General features: G+C 43.7%; 1 protein-coding gene across 5 annotated transcripts in view; it reads right to left on the bottom strand.

Annotated features, from left to right (window-relative positions):
• ZDHHC14 (zinc finger DHHC-type palmitoyltransferase 14) overlaps positions 1 to 15,997 on the bottom strand; it is a 358,275-nt gene that overhangs the window by 183,577 nt on the left and 158,701 nt on the right. For all 5 annotated transcript variants that reach the window (XM_045058291.1, XM_003986669.4, XM_045058292.1 and 2 more), the window contains exon 2: positions 3,941 to 4,101. In XM_045058291.1, coding sequence (XP_044914226.1) covers positions 3,941 to 4,101 — 161 coding nt within the window. The remainder of the gene's footprint in view (positions 1 to 3,940; positions 4,102 to 15,997) is intronic.

Below are 15,997 nucleotides of genomic sequence, written 5' to 3'. Positions count from 1 at the left end.
TTCCAAAGTGGCTGCACCATTTTACATCCCCACCAGCAATACGTGATGGTTTCAATTTCTCCATACCTTCACCATCATTTGTCACCCTCAAGTCTTTTGGATTAGAGCCATTCTAGTGGGTGTGAAGTGGTACCTCATGGTGGTTTTGATTTGCATTTCCCTTTTAACTAATGATATTGATCTTGTTTTCGTGTGTTCTTTGGCCATTCATACATCTTCTTTGGAAAAATGTTCAAATCCTTTATTCATTTTTAATTGGGTTATCTTATTATTGAGTTATAAGAGATCTTTATATTCTGGATACAAGTACAAGATATTTTTATCAGATATATGATTTGCAACTATTTTCTCCCAGTCTTTGGCTTGTTTTTCTGTTTTCTTAATAGTGTCTTTTTAAAATTTATTTATTTATTTATTTATTTATTTATTTATTTATTTATGAGAGAGAGAGAGAGAGAGAGAGAGAGAGAGACAGAGCATGAGCAAGGGAGGGGCAGAGAGAGAGGGAGACACAGAGTCTGAAGCAGGCTCTGGGCTCTGAGCTGTCAGCATAGAGCATAAGGCGGGGTTCAAACTTGTGAACCAGGAGATCATGACCTGAGCAGAAGTCGGACACTTAACCAACTGAGCCACCCAGGCTCTCCTAATGGTATCTTTTTAAAATGTGTATTTATTTATTTTGAGAGAAAGAGAGAGCTCAACCAGCAGAGGGGCAGAGAGAGAGGAAGAGAGAATCCCAAGCAGGCTCCTCACTGTCAGCACAGAGCCCAACCACGGGGCTGGATCCCACAAACCATGAGATGATGACCTGAGCCAACATCAAGAGCCCGGACACCCAACCAACTGAGCCACCCAGGTGCCCCTTAAAGGTGTCTTTGAAGCACAAACATTTTTAATTTGATGAAATCCAATTTATTATCTTTTACTTTCGTTATAGATCATGCTTTTGGTGTTTATGTAAGAAGTCTTCGCCTATCCTAAGGTCATGGAAATTTTCTCTATGTTTCTTTCAGAAGTTTTAGAATTTTAGCTCTTAAATTTAGGTCTATGATCCATTTTGAATTAAACTGTGTGTAAGGTATGAGGTAAGGATTACTTGTTATGGGTTTCTTGAGCTTTTCTATTTCTTTTTGAGTCATTCTTTTGGTAACTGTGGCTTTCTAAGAATTTTTATATTCACCTAAGTTGTCTAATTTGTGGCATAAAGTAAAAATCCTTTTACTATCTGTAGGGTCAACGGTGAGGCCTCTGCTTTCATTCCCGATTTTGGTAATCTGTATCTTCTCTGTCTCTCTCTTTTTTTTTTTTAATTTTTTTTTCAACATTTATTTATTTTTGGGACAGAGAGAGACAGAGCATGAACGGGGGAGGGGCAGAGAGAGAGGGAGACACAGAATCGGAAACAGGCTCCAGGCTCCGAGCCATCAGCCCAGAACCCGACGCGGGGCTCGAACGCACGGACCGCGAGATCGTGACCTGGCTGAAGTCGGACGCTTAACCGACTGCGCCACCCAGGCGCCCCACTCTTTTTTTTTTTTTTTTTTGGAAGGGGTTGGGGATAGTATAGTTAAAGGTTTGCCAGTTTTGTTAGTCTTCTCAAGGAACTAACTTTTGGTCTCATTGATTTATGATTTACCCTGTTGTTTTCTGTATTCTATTTCTTTTATTTCCAATGTCATTTTTAATACTGCCTTATTATAGCTTGCTTTGAGTTTAGTTTGTCCTTTTTCTAGTTTCTTAAGGTGAAAGTTTCAGTTACTGATTTTTTCCATACTTCACTCCAAAGCAAATTGGCCCTTCAGGGAAGCTGCTGGTTTTCAGAGCTTGCCCTGTCCAGGTTGAACTTTATCACCTTTGGAATTTGGGTGGGGATTGAAGCAGCTCCAGGTGAGAACGTCATAGACACCCACTCTACTTAACCAAAGTCCAACAGTGTTTCATGGGTAACTGCTCCTCAATACAGCTGAATTCTAGAGCCATGAAATGATTGTGACTATTTTTTCCAATTTTTTTGTTGCTTCTTGGGGAAAGGATGCGCAGAGCAACTCATGTCCGCCATGCTCGCCTGTCTCTAAAGCCCCTCTGCTCTTCCTCACAGGAAACAAGATTCGGTTTCATCCTTTACCCCATCTAGTTCTCTCACAGATTCTGTGTCTCTGAGAGCATGAGGCAGCGCTGGTTTTAAGAATGTTCATGTTGAAAAATACTGCTCTTAGGATATATATGGCACTTCAGTGAATCACTCAACTTCTTCAATATTAACAAGGAAGAACGGAAACTCTCTTAGGGAATTCCGGTGGCACTCTTTATCATCCCCAGTTCCTAATCTTGTTGATTTTGCAGATGCTCCTTTCACTAACCAAGAGGTGGGATAGCAAATAGGATCACAGCAGGAAAATGCTTCAAGGCCAGTGTGAAGAGCTGGGCTCTTTGCACACTGCTTGAGTCGAGGATTTTCCAGCTGCATGCTAATGTGATGTAGGTACAGACCATGCAGTTTCCATAGGCCCAGTTCTGTTTCGAAGGAAACTGGGCCTGTCTCTCCCCTGGGACATGATGCTCTGGAAAGAATAAGGGCTGAGACCCAGGAGACCTGGGTTCAAGGGTCTGGCTCTGCCACTTTCTCCCATTTAGCCTCTTTGAGGCTCTGTTTCCTTATTGGTAAGATGGATGTAATAACCCAATACTTGCTTGGATATGATCAAATTCAGCAATAGCCATGGGTAGCCTTTACAAATGATTCACATGCTATAAGTGCAAGGCTTTAAATTACGAATTAATTCATAACTAATGTCTTGAAATCCCAAGATGCGGTGACTAAGAGACGGTCTGTCTCTCCACTGCTGATTCTTCCTTCTGCTTCCCTGCCTCAGGACACAAGAAGGCTGTGGCCCAGCAGACCCCCACCAAACACTCCCACCATTAAGTCATTCACTGCCCCCCTCCTGGACAACAGGGATGTAGGCAGATACTCAGAGGACACAGTCATGCTTTGGTACTTGGGGATGGCAGACCACAGCAGGTGCTGTCTCTCAAGACCCACGCTTGTGTTTCTTTACACTGCAAAGCAGGGGGGTCTTTCGGCTGAGTAAGCCTGGGAAGGGAAGCCCACGGCGTAGGAGGGCCAGCGGGAGGGAACTGTCAGGTGGGTTTTCATGCTAAGCTTTATGTTCACACGGAGTGATCACAGCCCCTCTGACACTCTTGTCAGATTATCACTGCACCACCGCCAAGCCACATGGTCACAAATGCAAACTTTTAAGAGCAAGAAGCATCTCTCTTTTCTTAACCAAAAATACAACTTTAAAAGTTTGCTCCGTGAGGGATTAGGATTTGTTTTACTATGTTTTAAAATGTGTTGCTATAAACTTTTAATCCTAGGATACATATCTAAGGAAAACCAAAGCTATTCAGCTCAATAATATATCACAAATATGTATCTTGGCCATGCCTTAATAAAGGAAGTTCTGGGTCCTAGGCTGGATAACCCAGACAGCGGGGTAAGATGTAACTTCTCCAGGTTTCTGTTACAGAAACTAGCATGAAGTGCATAAAGGGAGCAGAGGGCAGCCACCTAAAACTATGGGTTTTTCATAACAGAGGCTCCTTCTCAGAGGACCTTGGGTTTCCAAGAAGCATCGGGAAACAGAACTTGGCGCCGACCCTCACTTGATGGCATCGCCAGCCCGCCTCCAGCGCGCCAGCCCCTGGGCCTTACCTCCAGCCACTTTACACCCCACCTCTACTCAGGTCATCCTGCTGCGGCGGGAACGAAGACTTCCGGGACTCCTCCCCGGCTAGGCGTCACCGTCCAGTGCCCCGCCTGCCCCTCCTGCACGGGCACCTGGGCCTGTCCTTCCACACTGTGGCCGAGCCAAGGTGGGAAGGGACCCGAGGCTAAGGGCAGACCTTCGTCTGCTTTTTTGCCTTTCCAGGTTACCTATTTGCCTTTCCAGGTCGGCGGCTTCATCCGGCGTGGCTCGCGGAAGGACTCCCGGGTCACTGAAGCTGGTGCGAAGCAGGGTCCCCATCACAAAGAAGAACAGAATGCCACCAACCACGGGGATGGCGGGGGTGATTTTCACTGCTAGATACGGGCAGCTGCCAACAGGTTGGGAAGGCAGGGGGAGAGGGGAAAGAGAAAGGAAATATAATGTCAGTAATCAACAGTGAGCAGTCTATATTTTCCAAGAAGCCGAAAGCTTCTTTGGAGGAGCAAAATTGATTTCCATTAAAAATTCATCTATGTTAAGCATTTACATTTGGGGAGGTCTGCAATTCTCTCTTGTGGACAGCTTCACCCTCCCTGTCGAGCCACAAAACCCCAGGCCCTCTGCTCCCACAGTGCTACTCGGGAAAGACACTGGCAGAGGAGAGAAAATCATCCCACTTGCACGATCAATGCAGGATGAACAAGAGCTTGTACCCCGCGAGCTATCAATACAGCTAGTGAATCTGTGCCATCTTCCCGGCCTTCCCTGAAACTGCACAAGAAAAGAAGACGCCGGCTTAGAATCATCTTCCCCAGACCCAGGCTTTCCTTCCTGAGTTGAACACCTTCCTGGCCCAAAAGCTGAGAAGCGCAAATGCACCCTTTAAAGGCAAGAAACCATTTTTCAATATTTTGGAGCTAATCTGTCCAAAAGAGGTTAATGAGCTATGGAAATGAACTTGCAAGCTGGTTTCTGAAGAAGACTAAAGGCATTTAGGCAGGTGGACTATAATAAACTCCTGCTTTCCAGAAGGCATTTTTTTTAAATATGAAATTTATTGTCAAATTGGTTTCCATACAACACCCAGCGCTCATCCCAACAGGTGCCCTCCTCAATGCCCATCAGCCACTTTCCCCTCCCTCCCACCCATCAACCCTGTTTATTCTCAGTTTTTAAGAGTCTCCTATGGTTTGCCTCCTTCCCTCTCTAACTTTTTTCCCCCTTCCCCTCCCCCACAGTCTTCTGTTAAGTTTCTCAGGATCCACATAAGAGTGAAAACATATGGTATCTGTCTTTCTCTGTATGCTTTACTTCACTTAGCATCACACTCTCCAGTTCCATCCACGTTGCTACAAAGGGCCATATTTCATTCTTTCTCATTGCCACGTAGTATTCCATTGTGTATATAAACCACAATTTCTTTATCCATTCATCAGTTGATGGACATTCAGGCTCTTTCCATAATTTGGCTATTGTTGAAAGTGCTGCTATAAACATTGGGGTACAAGTGCCCTATGCATCAGCACGCCTGTATCCCTTGGGTAAATTCTTAGCAGTGCTATTGCTGGGTCATAGGGTAGATCTATTTTTAATTTTTTGAGGAACCTCCATACTGTTTTCCAGAGCGGCTGCACCAGTTTGCATTCCCACCAACAGTGCAGGAGGGCTCCCGTTTCTCCACATCCTCTCTGGCAGCTATACTCTCTTGATTTGTTCATTTTAGCCACTCTGACCGGCGTGAGGTGGTATCTCAGTGTGGTTTTGATGTGTCTTTCCCTGATGAGGAGTGACATTGAGCATCTTTTCATGTGCCTATTGGCCATCTGGATGTCTTCTTTAGAAAAGTGTCTATTCAGGTTTTCTGCCCATTTTTCACTGGATTATTTGTTTTTTGGGTGTGGAGTTTGGTGAGCTCTTTATAGATTTTGGATACTAGCCCTTTGTCCGATATGTCATTTACAAATATCTTTTCCCATTCCGTTGGTTGCCTTTTAATTTTGTTGATTGTTTCCTTTTCAGTGCAGAAGGTTTTTTATCTTCATGAGATCCCAATAGTTCATTTTTGCTTTTAATTCCCTTGCCTTTGGGGATGTGTCAAGTAAGAGATTGCTGTGGCTGAGGTCAGAGAGGTCTTTTCCTGCTTTCTCCCCTAGGGTTTTGATGGTTTCCTGTCTCACATTCAGGTCCTTTATCCATTTTGAGTTTATTTTTGTGAATGGTGTAAGAAAGTGGTCTAGTTTCATCCTTCTGCATGTTGCTGTCCAGTTCTCCCAGTACCATTTGTTAAAGAGACTTTTTTCCACTGGATATTCTTTCCTGCTTTGTCAAAGATTAGTTGGCCATACTTTTGTGGGTCTAGTTCTGGGGTTTCTATTCTATTGCATTGGTCTATGTGTCTGTTTTTGTGCCAATACCATGCTGTCTTGATGATGACAGCTTTGTAGTAGAGGCTAGAGTCTGGGATTGTGATGCCTCCTGCTTTGGTCTTCTTCAAAATTACTTTGGCTATTCGGGGTCTTTTGTGGTTCCATACAAATTTTAGGATTGCTTGTTCTAGCTTCGAGAAGAATACTGGTGCAATTTTGATTGGGATTGCATTGAATATGTAGATTGCTTTGGGTAGTATTGACATTTTAACAATATTTATTCTTCCAATCTATGAGCATGGGATGTTTTTCCATTTCTTTGTATCTTCTTCAATTTCCTTCATAAGCTTTCTATAGTTTTCAGCATACAGATCTTTTACATCTTTGGTTAGGTTTATTCCTAGGTATTTTATGTTTCTTGGTGCAGTTGTGAATGGGATCAGTTTCTTTATTTGTCTTTCTGTTGCTTCATTATTAGTGTATAAGAATGTAACTGATCTCTGTACACTGATTTTGTATCCTGAGACTTTGCTGAATTCATGTATCAGTTCTAGCAGACTTTTGGTGGAGTCTATCAGGTTTTCCATGTATAATATCATGTCATCTGCAAAAAGTGAAAGCTTGACTTTATCTTTGCCAATTTTGATCCTTTTGATTTCCTTTTGTCTGATTCTGATGCTAGAACTTCCAACACTATGTTAAACAACAGCGGTGAGAGTGGACATCCCTGTCGTGTTCCTGATCTCAGGGAGAAAGCTCTCAGTTTTTCCCCATTGAGGATGATATTAGCTGTGGGCTTTTCATAAGTGGCTTCTATGATGTTGAAGTATTTTCCTTCTATCCCAACTTTCTTGAGGGTTTTTATTAAGAAAGGATGCTGAATTTTGTCAAATGCTTTTTCTGCATCAATTGACAGGATCATATGGTTCTTATCTTTTCTTTTATTAATGTGATGTATCACATTGATTGATTTGTGAATGTTGAACCAGCCCTGCAGCCCAGGAATGAATCCCACTTGATCATGGTGAATAATTCTTTTTATATGCTGTTGAATTCGATGTGTTAGTACCTTATTGAGAATTTCTGCGTCCATATTCATCAGGGATATTGGCCTGTAGTTCTCTTTTTTTGCTGGGTCTCTGTCTGGTTTAGGAATCAAAGTAATGATGGATTCATAGAATAAGTCTGGAAGTTTGCTTTCCCTTTCTATTTTTTGGAAGCTTGAGAAGGATAGGTACTATCTCTGCTTTAAATGTCTGGTAGAATTCCCCTGGGAAGCCATCTGGTCCTGGACTCTTATTGTTGGGAGATTTTTGATAACTGATTCAATTTCTTCATTGGTTATGGGTCTGTTCAAGTTTTCTATTTCTTCCTGAAAATGGAATTATTACAACCAATTCCTCAGAAACACAAGCAATTATCAGGGAATACTATGAAAAAATTATATGCCAACAAACTGGACAACCTGGAAGAAATGGACAAATTCCTAAGCACCCACACACTTCCAAAACTCAAACAGGAAGAAATATAAAACTTGAACAGACTCATATCCAGAAGGCATTTGAGCTACCAATTGAAGAGCATGGCCCAACTCAATTCTACAAAACCCCTTCGCTGTCTTTCAGTCCTAGGAGCAGACATTCAGCAAGGACTGTGAGGAGTCAGGGAGACTCTAGTCTACACCAGCTGGGCTCTGGGGATCCAGGCACCAGAACAGCTTTAAGCACTGCACCCTGGCCCATTATCACTGTCCCTTGACTCCACAGAGGTGGCGAATGGCAGAGTGGGAACCAACGCCATGCCTGGAGCTGAGTGAGGATCGGATCTGCAATGACCGTGGTCAGTCTGTTGTCACCACGTTCAATAACCTCATGGGCACCATCAAGGAACACAACAGGGAATCACAAGATTGTAGGATCTGGAATGGAAATCACCTTCTGGATGGGCCACCCACCAGGGGATACGCTTGCAGATATTCAAGCTGAAACAAACAGAGAGAGTAGAGATGAAAGCTTTGTTCCAGACAAGGAGGTGGACAGGGGGCTCAGTCCCGGGAATGTTAGGGACCAGCACCCCATTCCTGTGCCGTGCTTGCAGAGGAGGTAGTGAGATCTCTGATGGGATGGCAAGGGGATCCCAGCAAGAGTCCAGGCCTCAAGGACCACGGGGCATGATCCCCTTTGCCGAGGCCAGCATCAGGCATGTTAGAACATCTGGTCTTGAAGAGGCATGGTGAATGAGACAGAGACCTGAAGACCAGGTCACGGTAAAGATGACTTTCCAACAACTCTAAGAAGGTGGATGAGTGACCCCCAAAACGACTGGGAGGCATGGCCTGCAGGCAGGCAGACTGGGGTCTCCAAGAGAAACACCTGATTTAGAGACACAACAATTTATGACATTTCTAACATCTCGTTCATCTTTCCCATACCAACTGCCCTGCAGAAACAGAATGAAACAACCATCACCGGTCTCTCGTGTCACATTTCACTCGCTGGATTGTCAGTTGTGACTTCTCTTCATGGGACTCACAGGAAACCATAAAAAAATTGTTCACTGTCATTCCTGCATCAGTGTGATCCTGCCCAAACTTCCAGACACTTATAACCTTTTTGAACATCCTCAGAGATTCTTGTAGAACAGTATATTTGGCAAAGAGAGCCCTAAGATACAAAGAATGTGGATAAAAGGAACACAAGACTCTCTAACCTAAAGATAAGCACTTTGTGAAAGCACTCAGTTCAATTATGGAAAGGACTTTTTAAATTCAACTGATTTTGCTCTACATTAAAAAAAAATCATTGCTTTCCTCAAGTGTTTTCTGGCAAATATGAACATAATGAATACCCTTTAATGGGCTTCCGATTTTTCTTAAAAAATGTGAAAAGCTTCAAGTTAAATAACCAAACATTTAAGAGACTGAGGACACCATAATCTGGTAAATAGCCCTTAGTATCTACTCCTGGATTTGTAAAGGGAACATTTTCTTGCAATAGGAATTAGACAGTTAGAGAGAAGATTTTAAAAGATGGCCCCACTAAGATCCAGTATAAAGTGACAATCAAAAGCACATTTACTACTGAATCAAACTTGGAATCCAAATGTTCATATGGGGCTGAATCCTAGCTCTATGACGTGGTGTGGTGCGGTGGGCTTTGGGGATAGGTGCTCCTCAGGGCGTGTCTATTACGTTATTTAGACTGTAAGTCCATGTTTGGACAGTGACATGGAACTTTTATGAAGAGCTGGTAATAAAAATCGATTGCTGCAAGTCTATTGATTAAATCTCTGACTGTGATATCATCCTGGAGTTAAGAGCAAGGAACTCAAGCTCTAGAGGGTCATTAAAAGGTATTTGTGGCATAAAGTATGACATTACCTTGGTTATACTTATTGTCATATAAAAAACAACCTTACCACTGTATGAAGCCTTGGAAATGTGCTGGTGTACCACAATCAGAAATAAACACAGTCCATATCAAAGGCATAAAACTGACCCTGGTATTAATGGATTTCAATGTATATATATTGGCCCTAAAATATTTTTTTCCTTTCAAGTTTTTATTTAAATTCTAGTTAGTTAACATATATAATCATATTGGTCTCAGGAGTAGAATTTAGTGATTCATCACTTACATATGACACCCAGTGCTCATTATAACAAGTGCCCTCCGTAATGCCCATCACCCATCTAGCTGATCTCCCCTCCCACCTCACCTCCAGCAACCCTCAGTTTATTCTCTATAGTTAAGAGTCTCTTACGGTTTGCTTCCCTCTCTCTTTTTTCCCCTCCTTCCCCTATATTCATCTGTTTTGTTTCTTAAATTCCACATATGAGTGAAATCATATGATATTTGTCTTTCTCTGATTGACTTATTTCACTTAGCATAATACAGTCTAGCTCCATCCACATCATTGCAAATGGCAAGATTTCATTCTTTTTAATGGCTGAGTAATATTCCATACGTACATCCCACTTCTTCTTTGTCCATTCATCCCAACACTTGGGCTCTTTCTATAATTTGGCTATTGTTGATGCTGCTGCTGTAAACATTGGGGTGCATGTGCCCCTCTGAATCTGTAGCCCTAAAGTATTTTTTAGTATAAAAGAATCTACTCTAGGTGGACTATGTGTGTGTGTGTATATGTGTGAGTGCGCACGCATGCGTATTAATTTTTTTAATATTTATTTATTTTTGAGAGACAGAAAGAGAGAGTGAGCCAGGAAGGGGCAGAGTGAGAGGGAGAGAAAATCCCAAGCAGGCTTCAACAGTGCAGAGCGTGATGTGGGGCTCAAATCTACAAACTCTGAGATCATGACCTGAGCCGAAATCAAGAGTCAGATGCTTAACCAACTGAGCCACCTAGGCACCCTGTATATATTCTTTTTACAAAATGGTTAGGAAAATGATTAATTGTGTAGAATATGATTTTCCATAATTTAAATTCCAAATTCAACAGGAGGATGCCTATTTGAATAATGGCAGAGAATAAAACAGGTCAACATTCCTCCCTTCTTGTTATTAATGAGTTTGAATAAGAAACAGTTGGAAGAGTTGTTATGCAGCAGCACCCAGGGCACAGCAGGACAATATGATGGGGCCACTGGTCAGTAGGATGTGATCCATCATGAGTATTGCAGGCTGTGATTTATTTAGTTCCATTTGGCTTCTCCAAGGATGAAGGATACTTCAGTGCTGTCAGAAACCCCCTGTGGAGGTGGTTTAGCAGATCTTGGGTTATAGCATTATCTGTCTTTCCCTTTTACGTCTGAAATGTTACTTGGTTGACCTCAAAGGATGCCTGCTCAAAGTCCCAGAGGTTGCCTCCATAGAGCAAGATGTAGCTAATGAGTAAGCCACGTCCTATATGGCTTCTTGTTGTCCCAAGTCCACTGCATGTGGGGCTGTTATCTTTAAGGGCCACCCACTTCTCCAGGCTGACAGCTCCGGAGTCTCCCATAGCCTCTACCTGCATTCCCCCATCTCCCACCAAGGATGTCCACCGCCCTAGGTTGCTAATATGTGACATTCGAAATGAGAGATCATTGTCTTTAACTTGAGTATTCTGTCCCCTGGCACATTCTCTTCCCAGAGATAGTACATTGTGGTTTGAGTTATTTGCACTTGGGGTGCAGATTAATTATGACCTACCCAGGAAAGGAGGAATGGGGAGAGTCTAGTTGACAAGTGAATGGCTACCACCCACCAGGGCTTCTGACTGTGAGGGATCACATGTGAATCTGAAATACAATTTTTTTGGTCTTCCTTTGAAACCTGCTCCTGCCCCTGGGTAAAAACTCAGGCTGGTCCCTGACTTTTCTGGTCATGAGATGAAGGTGACAAGAAGTCCTTTGGTCACTGCAAGTGGCAAGCGGTCTCATTTAAGTAATTAAAAATGTGGCAATCCCAGTTCATGGTGGAGACCTCTAACTTGGCCAAGTGCCCTTTCTAGACACTGGTGGCTAGAGAAGAAAGGACAAGGAGCAGGAAGGGAGATCGGGAAGTGCTGGTTTGAAAAGCAAGCCCTGTTGCAAGGTGGCTTTGCACTTGTGGGCCCCCCAGATGTTTAACCCAGCTCTCTCTTGAGTCTGTGAGTTTCTCAGAAGCCCCCCGCAGGAACCTCAGTGCACTGCCCCAGGGGCACCGCAACATCCCTCCCTCTTATTAATTAGAGAGAAGGCAGCCTTCGTCCTGCCCAAAGCACACCCTACAGCCTCACTTCGCCCCTCTCCATCCTCGCAGGCACCTCAAGGAGTAAGTCCCACGCACTGTCCTCCTCGGGTTCTCCAGCCTGGGGGACAGTTGGCACACCGTCTCAGCCCTCTGCCTGTCAGGCCCCCACTTCAACCTGCCCTAACCACCTGTCAGCTCTAGACCATGCATCTCTGCCCCAAAGCCTGCAGTGACTCCCCTTTTCCCTCTAAGTTAAGTTCATGTTCTTTCTCAGGCGTCCACGACCCCTCGGCCTTCCCACACAGGCATCTGCTCACCCAGCCCTTGTGGCTGGAATGCCCCGACACCCAATGTTCAAGTTCCTATAAAGACTTTGTGAAAATTTTTTCTTGGCTCAACGCCAAGCAGAAGTGACGGCTTCTTTCTCTGCGCCTCTGTAATATTTTGTTTGCTCCTCTCTGTGGTACTTGTGTTGGTGGACATGCCCCATGCACCTGATTGGACTGGAGGTCCTGGAGGGCAAGACTTGGCCCTGCTCACGGCTGTGTCCTTCACAACCCCCAGCACAATGCTTCACATAGGGCAGGTGCCTGGAAAATACTTGCTAAGTGACTGAATGAATGATCCCCATTCAACCGAATTTTATAGTAACAGGGAAAAGAGGAAGAAAGTCAAATCAGGCACACTCTCAACATCAACAATGCATTTTGTGTCTAGAACTCATTTTTCTATCTTCTAAGCCTGCTGCGCACAAGATTAAGGGAGTTGCAGGAAACTTCCTTCAAATGGGTGCTAAGGATATGCCCTGTCCAGGAGGCTTCTCTGGCCAAGAGAGGGAGTAGATTCTCTCTAGTTCACTGAATTGAGTGTGCAATACGCACGCATCCTGTGAGCATTAACTAGAGCCCCTAACCCCTCCATGCCCTGAAGTCCTAGCAGAGAAAGCGCCTTATGTTGGTAAGACTTTGTACAATACTGGGTGCTTGTGACAGTCCCCCATTCCAACCAGCCTCTGTGTGAGAAAGAACAATGTCTAGTTTGTCTTTGAAATCTTGGACAATGCTCTTTCTACAAAGCAGCAGAATTCACAGCCCTAAGCAAATGATGAGATCAGTGCTACCCAGGCACCTTCAAACCGCTGCTCGGAGAAAGCAGAAAACACCTGTTTTCTGGTAAAGATCCTGCCCAGGACAGTGATCTCTAGACCTCTGGAAGGAGGCAAGACTAATGGGAAACCCCAGCCACATCCCAGCAAGAAGAAGATTCTTAGCCCGAGCTCAGACAACTTGAAAATGGCTCCTTCACATTTCTGAGCAACTGTGGCTGGGATCTCCAATTCTGAGCACCATCTGTGGGGAGGAAGACTCCTTCCCCCGAGGGCCTGGATTTGATACAAGATGATGATGCAGCTGTCAAAGATATAAACACCAAATGGAGTCCTCGTTCCATCTGAAGACTTGTGACCTACATACTACCCAGGGCCTGTGGAAAACAGGCTATGAGCATCTTACTCTTCATAAAGCTCAATGGGAAAGTGGCAGGAGAGAAAAAGAAATAATCTGAGAGCATGCATTTTCATAACATGAAAGAAATGAGCTAATTTAGCACCAGACAAAGGAAATGCTAACATGATAAAAAGCCATTACGGTGCCCCCCTCCCCACCGTGCAAGTCAGTGGGGGCTGTTAGGCTCTGGGTGTGATGACTGAATACCCAGCAGGGACTGTCGCCGCCTTCCGGGTAAAAATTAGAAAATGCAGCATTGCCAAAAAGATGAGGAGGAATATTTTCACTTCTACTAGCCATCTTCCCAAATCTTTGTGAAAATAACTGATTCTGTTTTGACGTTTATTCGCAAAGGGTGGGACTGCTGCCTGGATGCTGGGTTATCCGAGACTACGTACGTAATCCATGTGTTTTGTCATTAATTATGATTTTTTTTAACCATTAAACAGACACTGACATCCCAGAATCAACACTGTCATTAATTGAGCATTCATATTTAGAGACTGGTTCATAGGTTAGAATTTGACATAAAACTGATTCCTTGGACAAGACTCCTTGGTCTAAATTAATTTCTGAAACATTTCAGATAGGAAATCTGGATTTCATTATTGGGTAGCCAGGTCTCTCTGTTTTTCCACAATACATTCTTTGAGGGAAGATTAGCTTTACTTAAAATGAAAAACAAAACAAAACAAAACATTAACAAGATGTAGCAGAGACATTAAAACCAAGTGGCCTTTGGAACAAAAAGTAGAGAATCTTTTCCCATCTCAAAACAATTTGTGTCATCTTTTATTTTTTTTGCCTGCAAATGGATACACATACAGAAAAAAGTCCTGTTAATTGCAGCTCATGACCCCTGACCACATGGCCTACATCTGATATTCGTGTTCTGTCCAGTACACATGTAAGTATAAACACCAGATTCACTATTCTTTACACACAGAAACCAGGCATGCACTTGAAGTTTATACAGGAGGGGGAGGCGGCTTCACTTCCGTGATGCTGTACTCTAACAAAAGACGTTTCTGTTTCAGAAATCACAAAGTTAACCCGTTATTTTAAATTCCAGAATCTTGGTTGCAATGCCTTTCGGTAATAGGGCAAATAATCATAAAATGAAATAATCTAAGCCAATGACTCACATGTCTGAAATAATAACAGAGTAGCCTTGTGAGGAGTAGAGGTTATAAGGGTTATAATAGAAATGATCTTTCTCCTTTTCATATGAGTTATTATAAAATAAATGTAGTTTTCATTTATAGGGAGGGACATAAACACCATTAATTGTATGATTTGTCCCTTAATCACACACTTAGAAATAAATGTACCACTATAGGCCAAAGATAAGCACATCACCTAGAGACAAGTACAGAAAAAGTGGATTCAGAAATAATGTCCACTCACAGCTCTAGAATGGGGAAAAACAATGATGATTTCATAAAGCTCCTAAGAGTACCATTTCCCTGTAAGACACCTCCAGTGTCTGAAAAGCCCCCTTCTTACTAATTGTTCATAATGATGAACCTACAAATATGATCAGAAGGAAGGAATTTTTTTTAAACTTGTAGTTTATTTATTTACCTTGAAAGAGAGAGTGAAAGGGAGAGCGAGCATGAGCAGGGGAGGGGCAGAGAGAGAGAGAGAGAGAGAGAGAATCCCAAGCAGGCTCTACACTGTCAGCACAAAGCCCAGCGCGGGGCCTGAACTCACAAATCTCAAGATCATAACCTGAGCTGAGATCAAGAGTAGGCTGCTTAACCGACTGAGCCACCCAGGCACCCCTGGAAGGAAGGAACTTAAATAAATGAATCCAGGGAAAGAGGGGGAAATATATCAAAAGAAAACTAGGAGGAAACGCTCAAACCCAGAGAGGAAGGCTGGGTGAGGGCAGAACTCCACAGAGACATTTGTAAACTGTTCAGAAGGCAGGCAAAGCTCATGGACTCAGGAGGGGACAGTTGCTCAGGAATCTGGTTTCTCCCCGCAGGCCTCCCAGCTGCATGTGGTCACTGCAGGCTTGCCCCCAAACAGCACGATCTTGCCTGAAGCCTGCACAGCTGCTATGTAACAAAAATCAGTATCATTATCCTAAACCCGGGGCCTCCCAGACCACCCAGATAGGTCCAATGATACCACAGAACCTGGGACTCTGGAGTTGAGAATGCAGGTTTCAATTCACAGCCTGTAAACAGCCCAACATACCCATCCATTGTTGAGAAAGTGCGAGAGCTGGTTAGGGGGATCCTGGCATTTCAGAGATTTTGCCGAGTGATTTTTGAGTTTGATTTAAGATTTCAGGAAGCCAAAGTCTTCAGGCTAGTGTGTGAATCTCAGGGAGGAAAGCCAGTATTTCTCTGCCTCAAGACTGGCTCTTTAATGACCTCATGTGATTACTTAGGCATGGTGACCATACATCCCAGATTTTCCCTCAGAGTCCTAACTCTGATGATTGTGTCACTGTCAGATGGAGTATGGCCGTTGAGCTATTTGGTCATGGTAGGGCTATCACATTGCTTTCAGTGCATCCTGGACCCATAAGAAATGGCAGGGCCAGAGAGGTCCCTGCAGAAAGCCCCACACCCTGGGACTTGCTGAGATTGGGGGTGGGGGCTTCAAAAGAGTGGCGGGAGGAGAGACCGCATTTGCCCCAGTCCTAAACAGAATGCTAAGTGTGCTCTCTTGCAGAGTGTGCTCCCCGCCCCAACCCATCACACTGGGCAACATCAACATCCTTC

Source organism: Felis catus, chromosome B2, assembly GCF_018350175.1.
Source record: "Felis catus isolate Fca126 chromosome B2, F.catus_Fca126_mat1.0, whole genome shotgun sequence".
NCBI lineage: Eukaryota > Metazoa > Chordata > Mammalia > Carnivora > Felidae > Felis > Felis catus.
The sequence above is the reverse complement of the archived record's forward strand: the minus strand, read 5'-3'. Positions and strand labels throughout refer to the sequence as shown.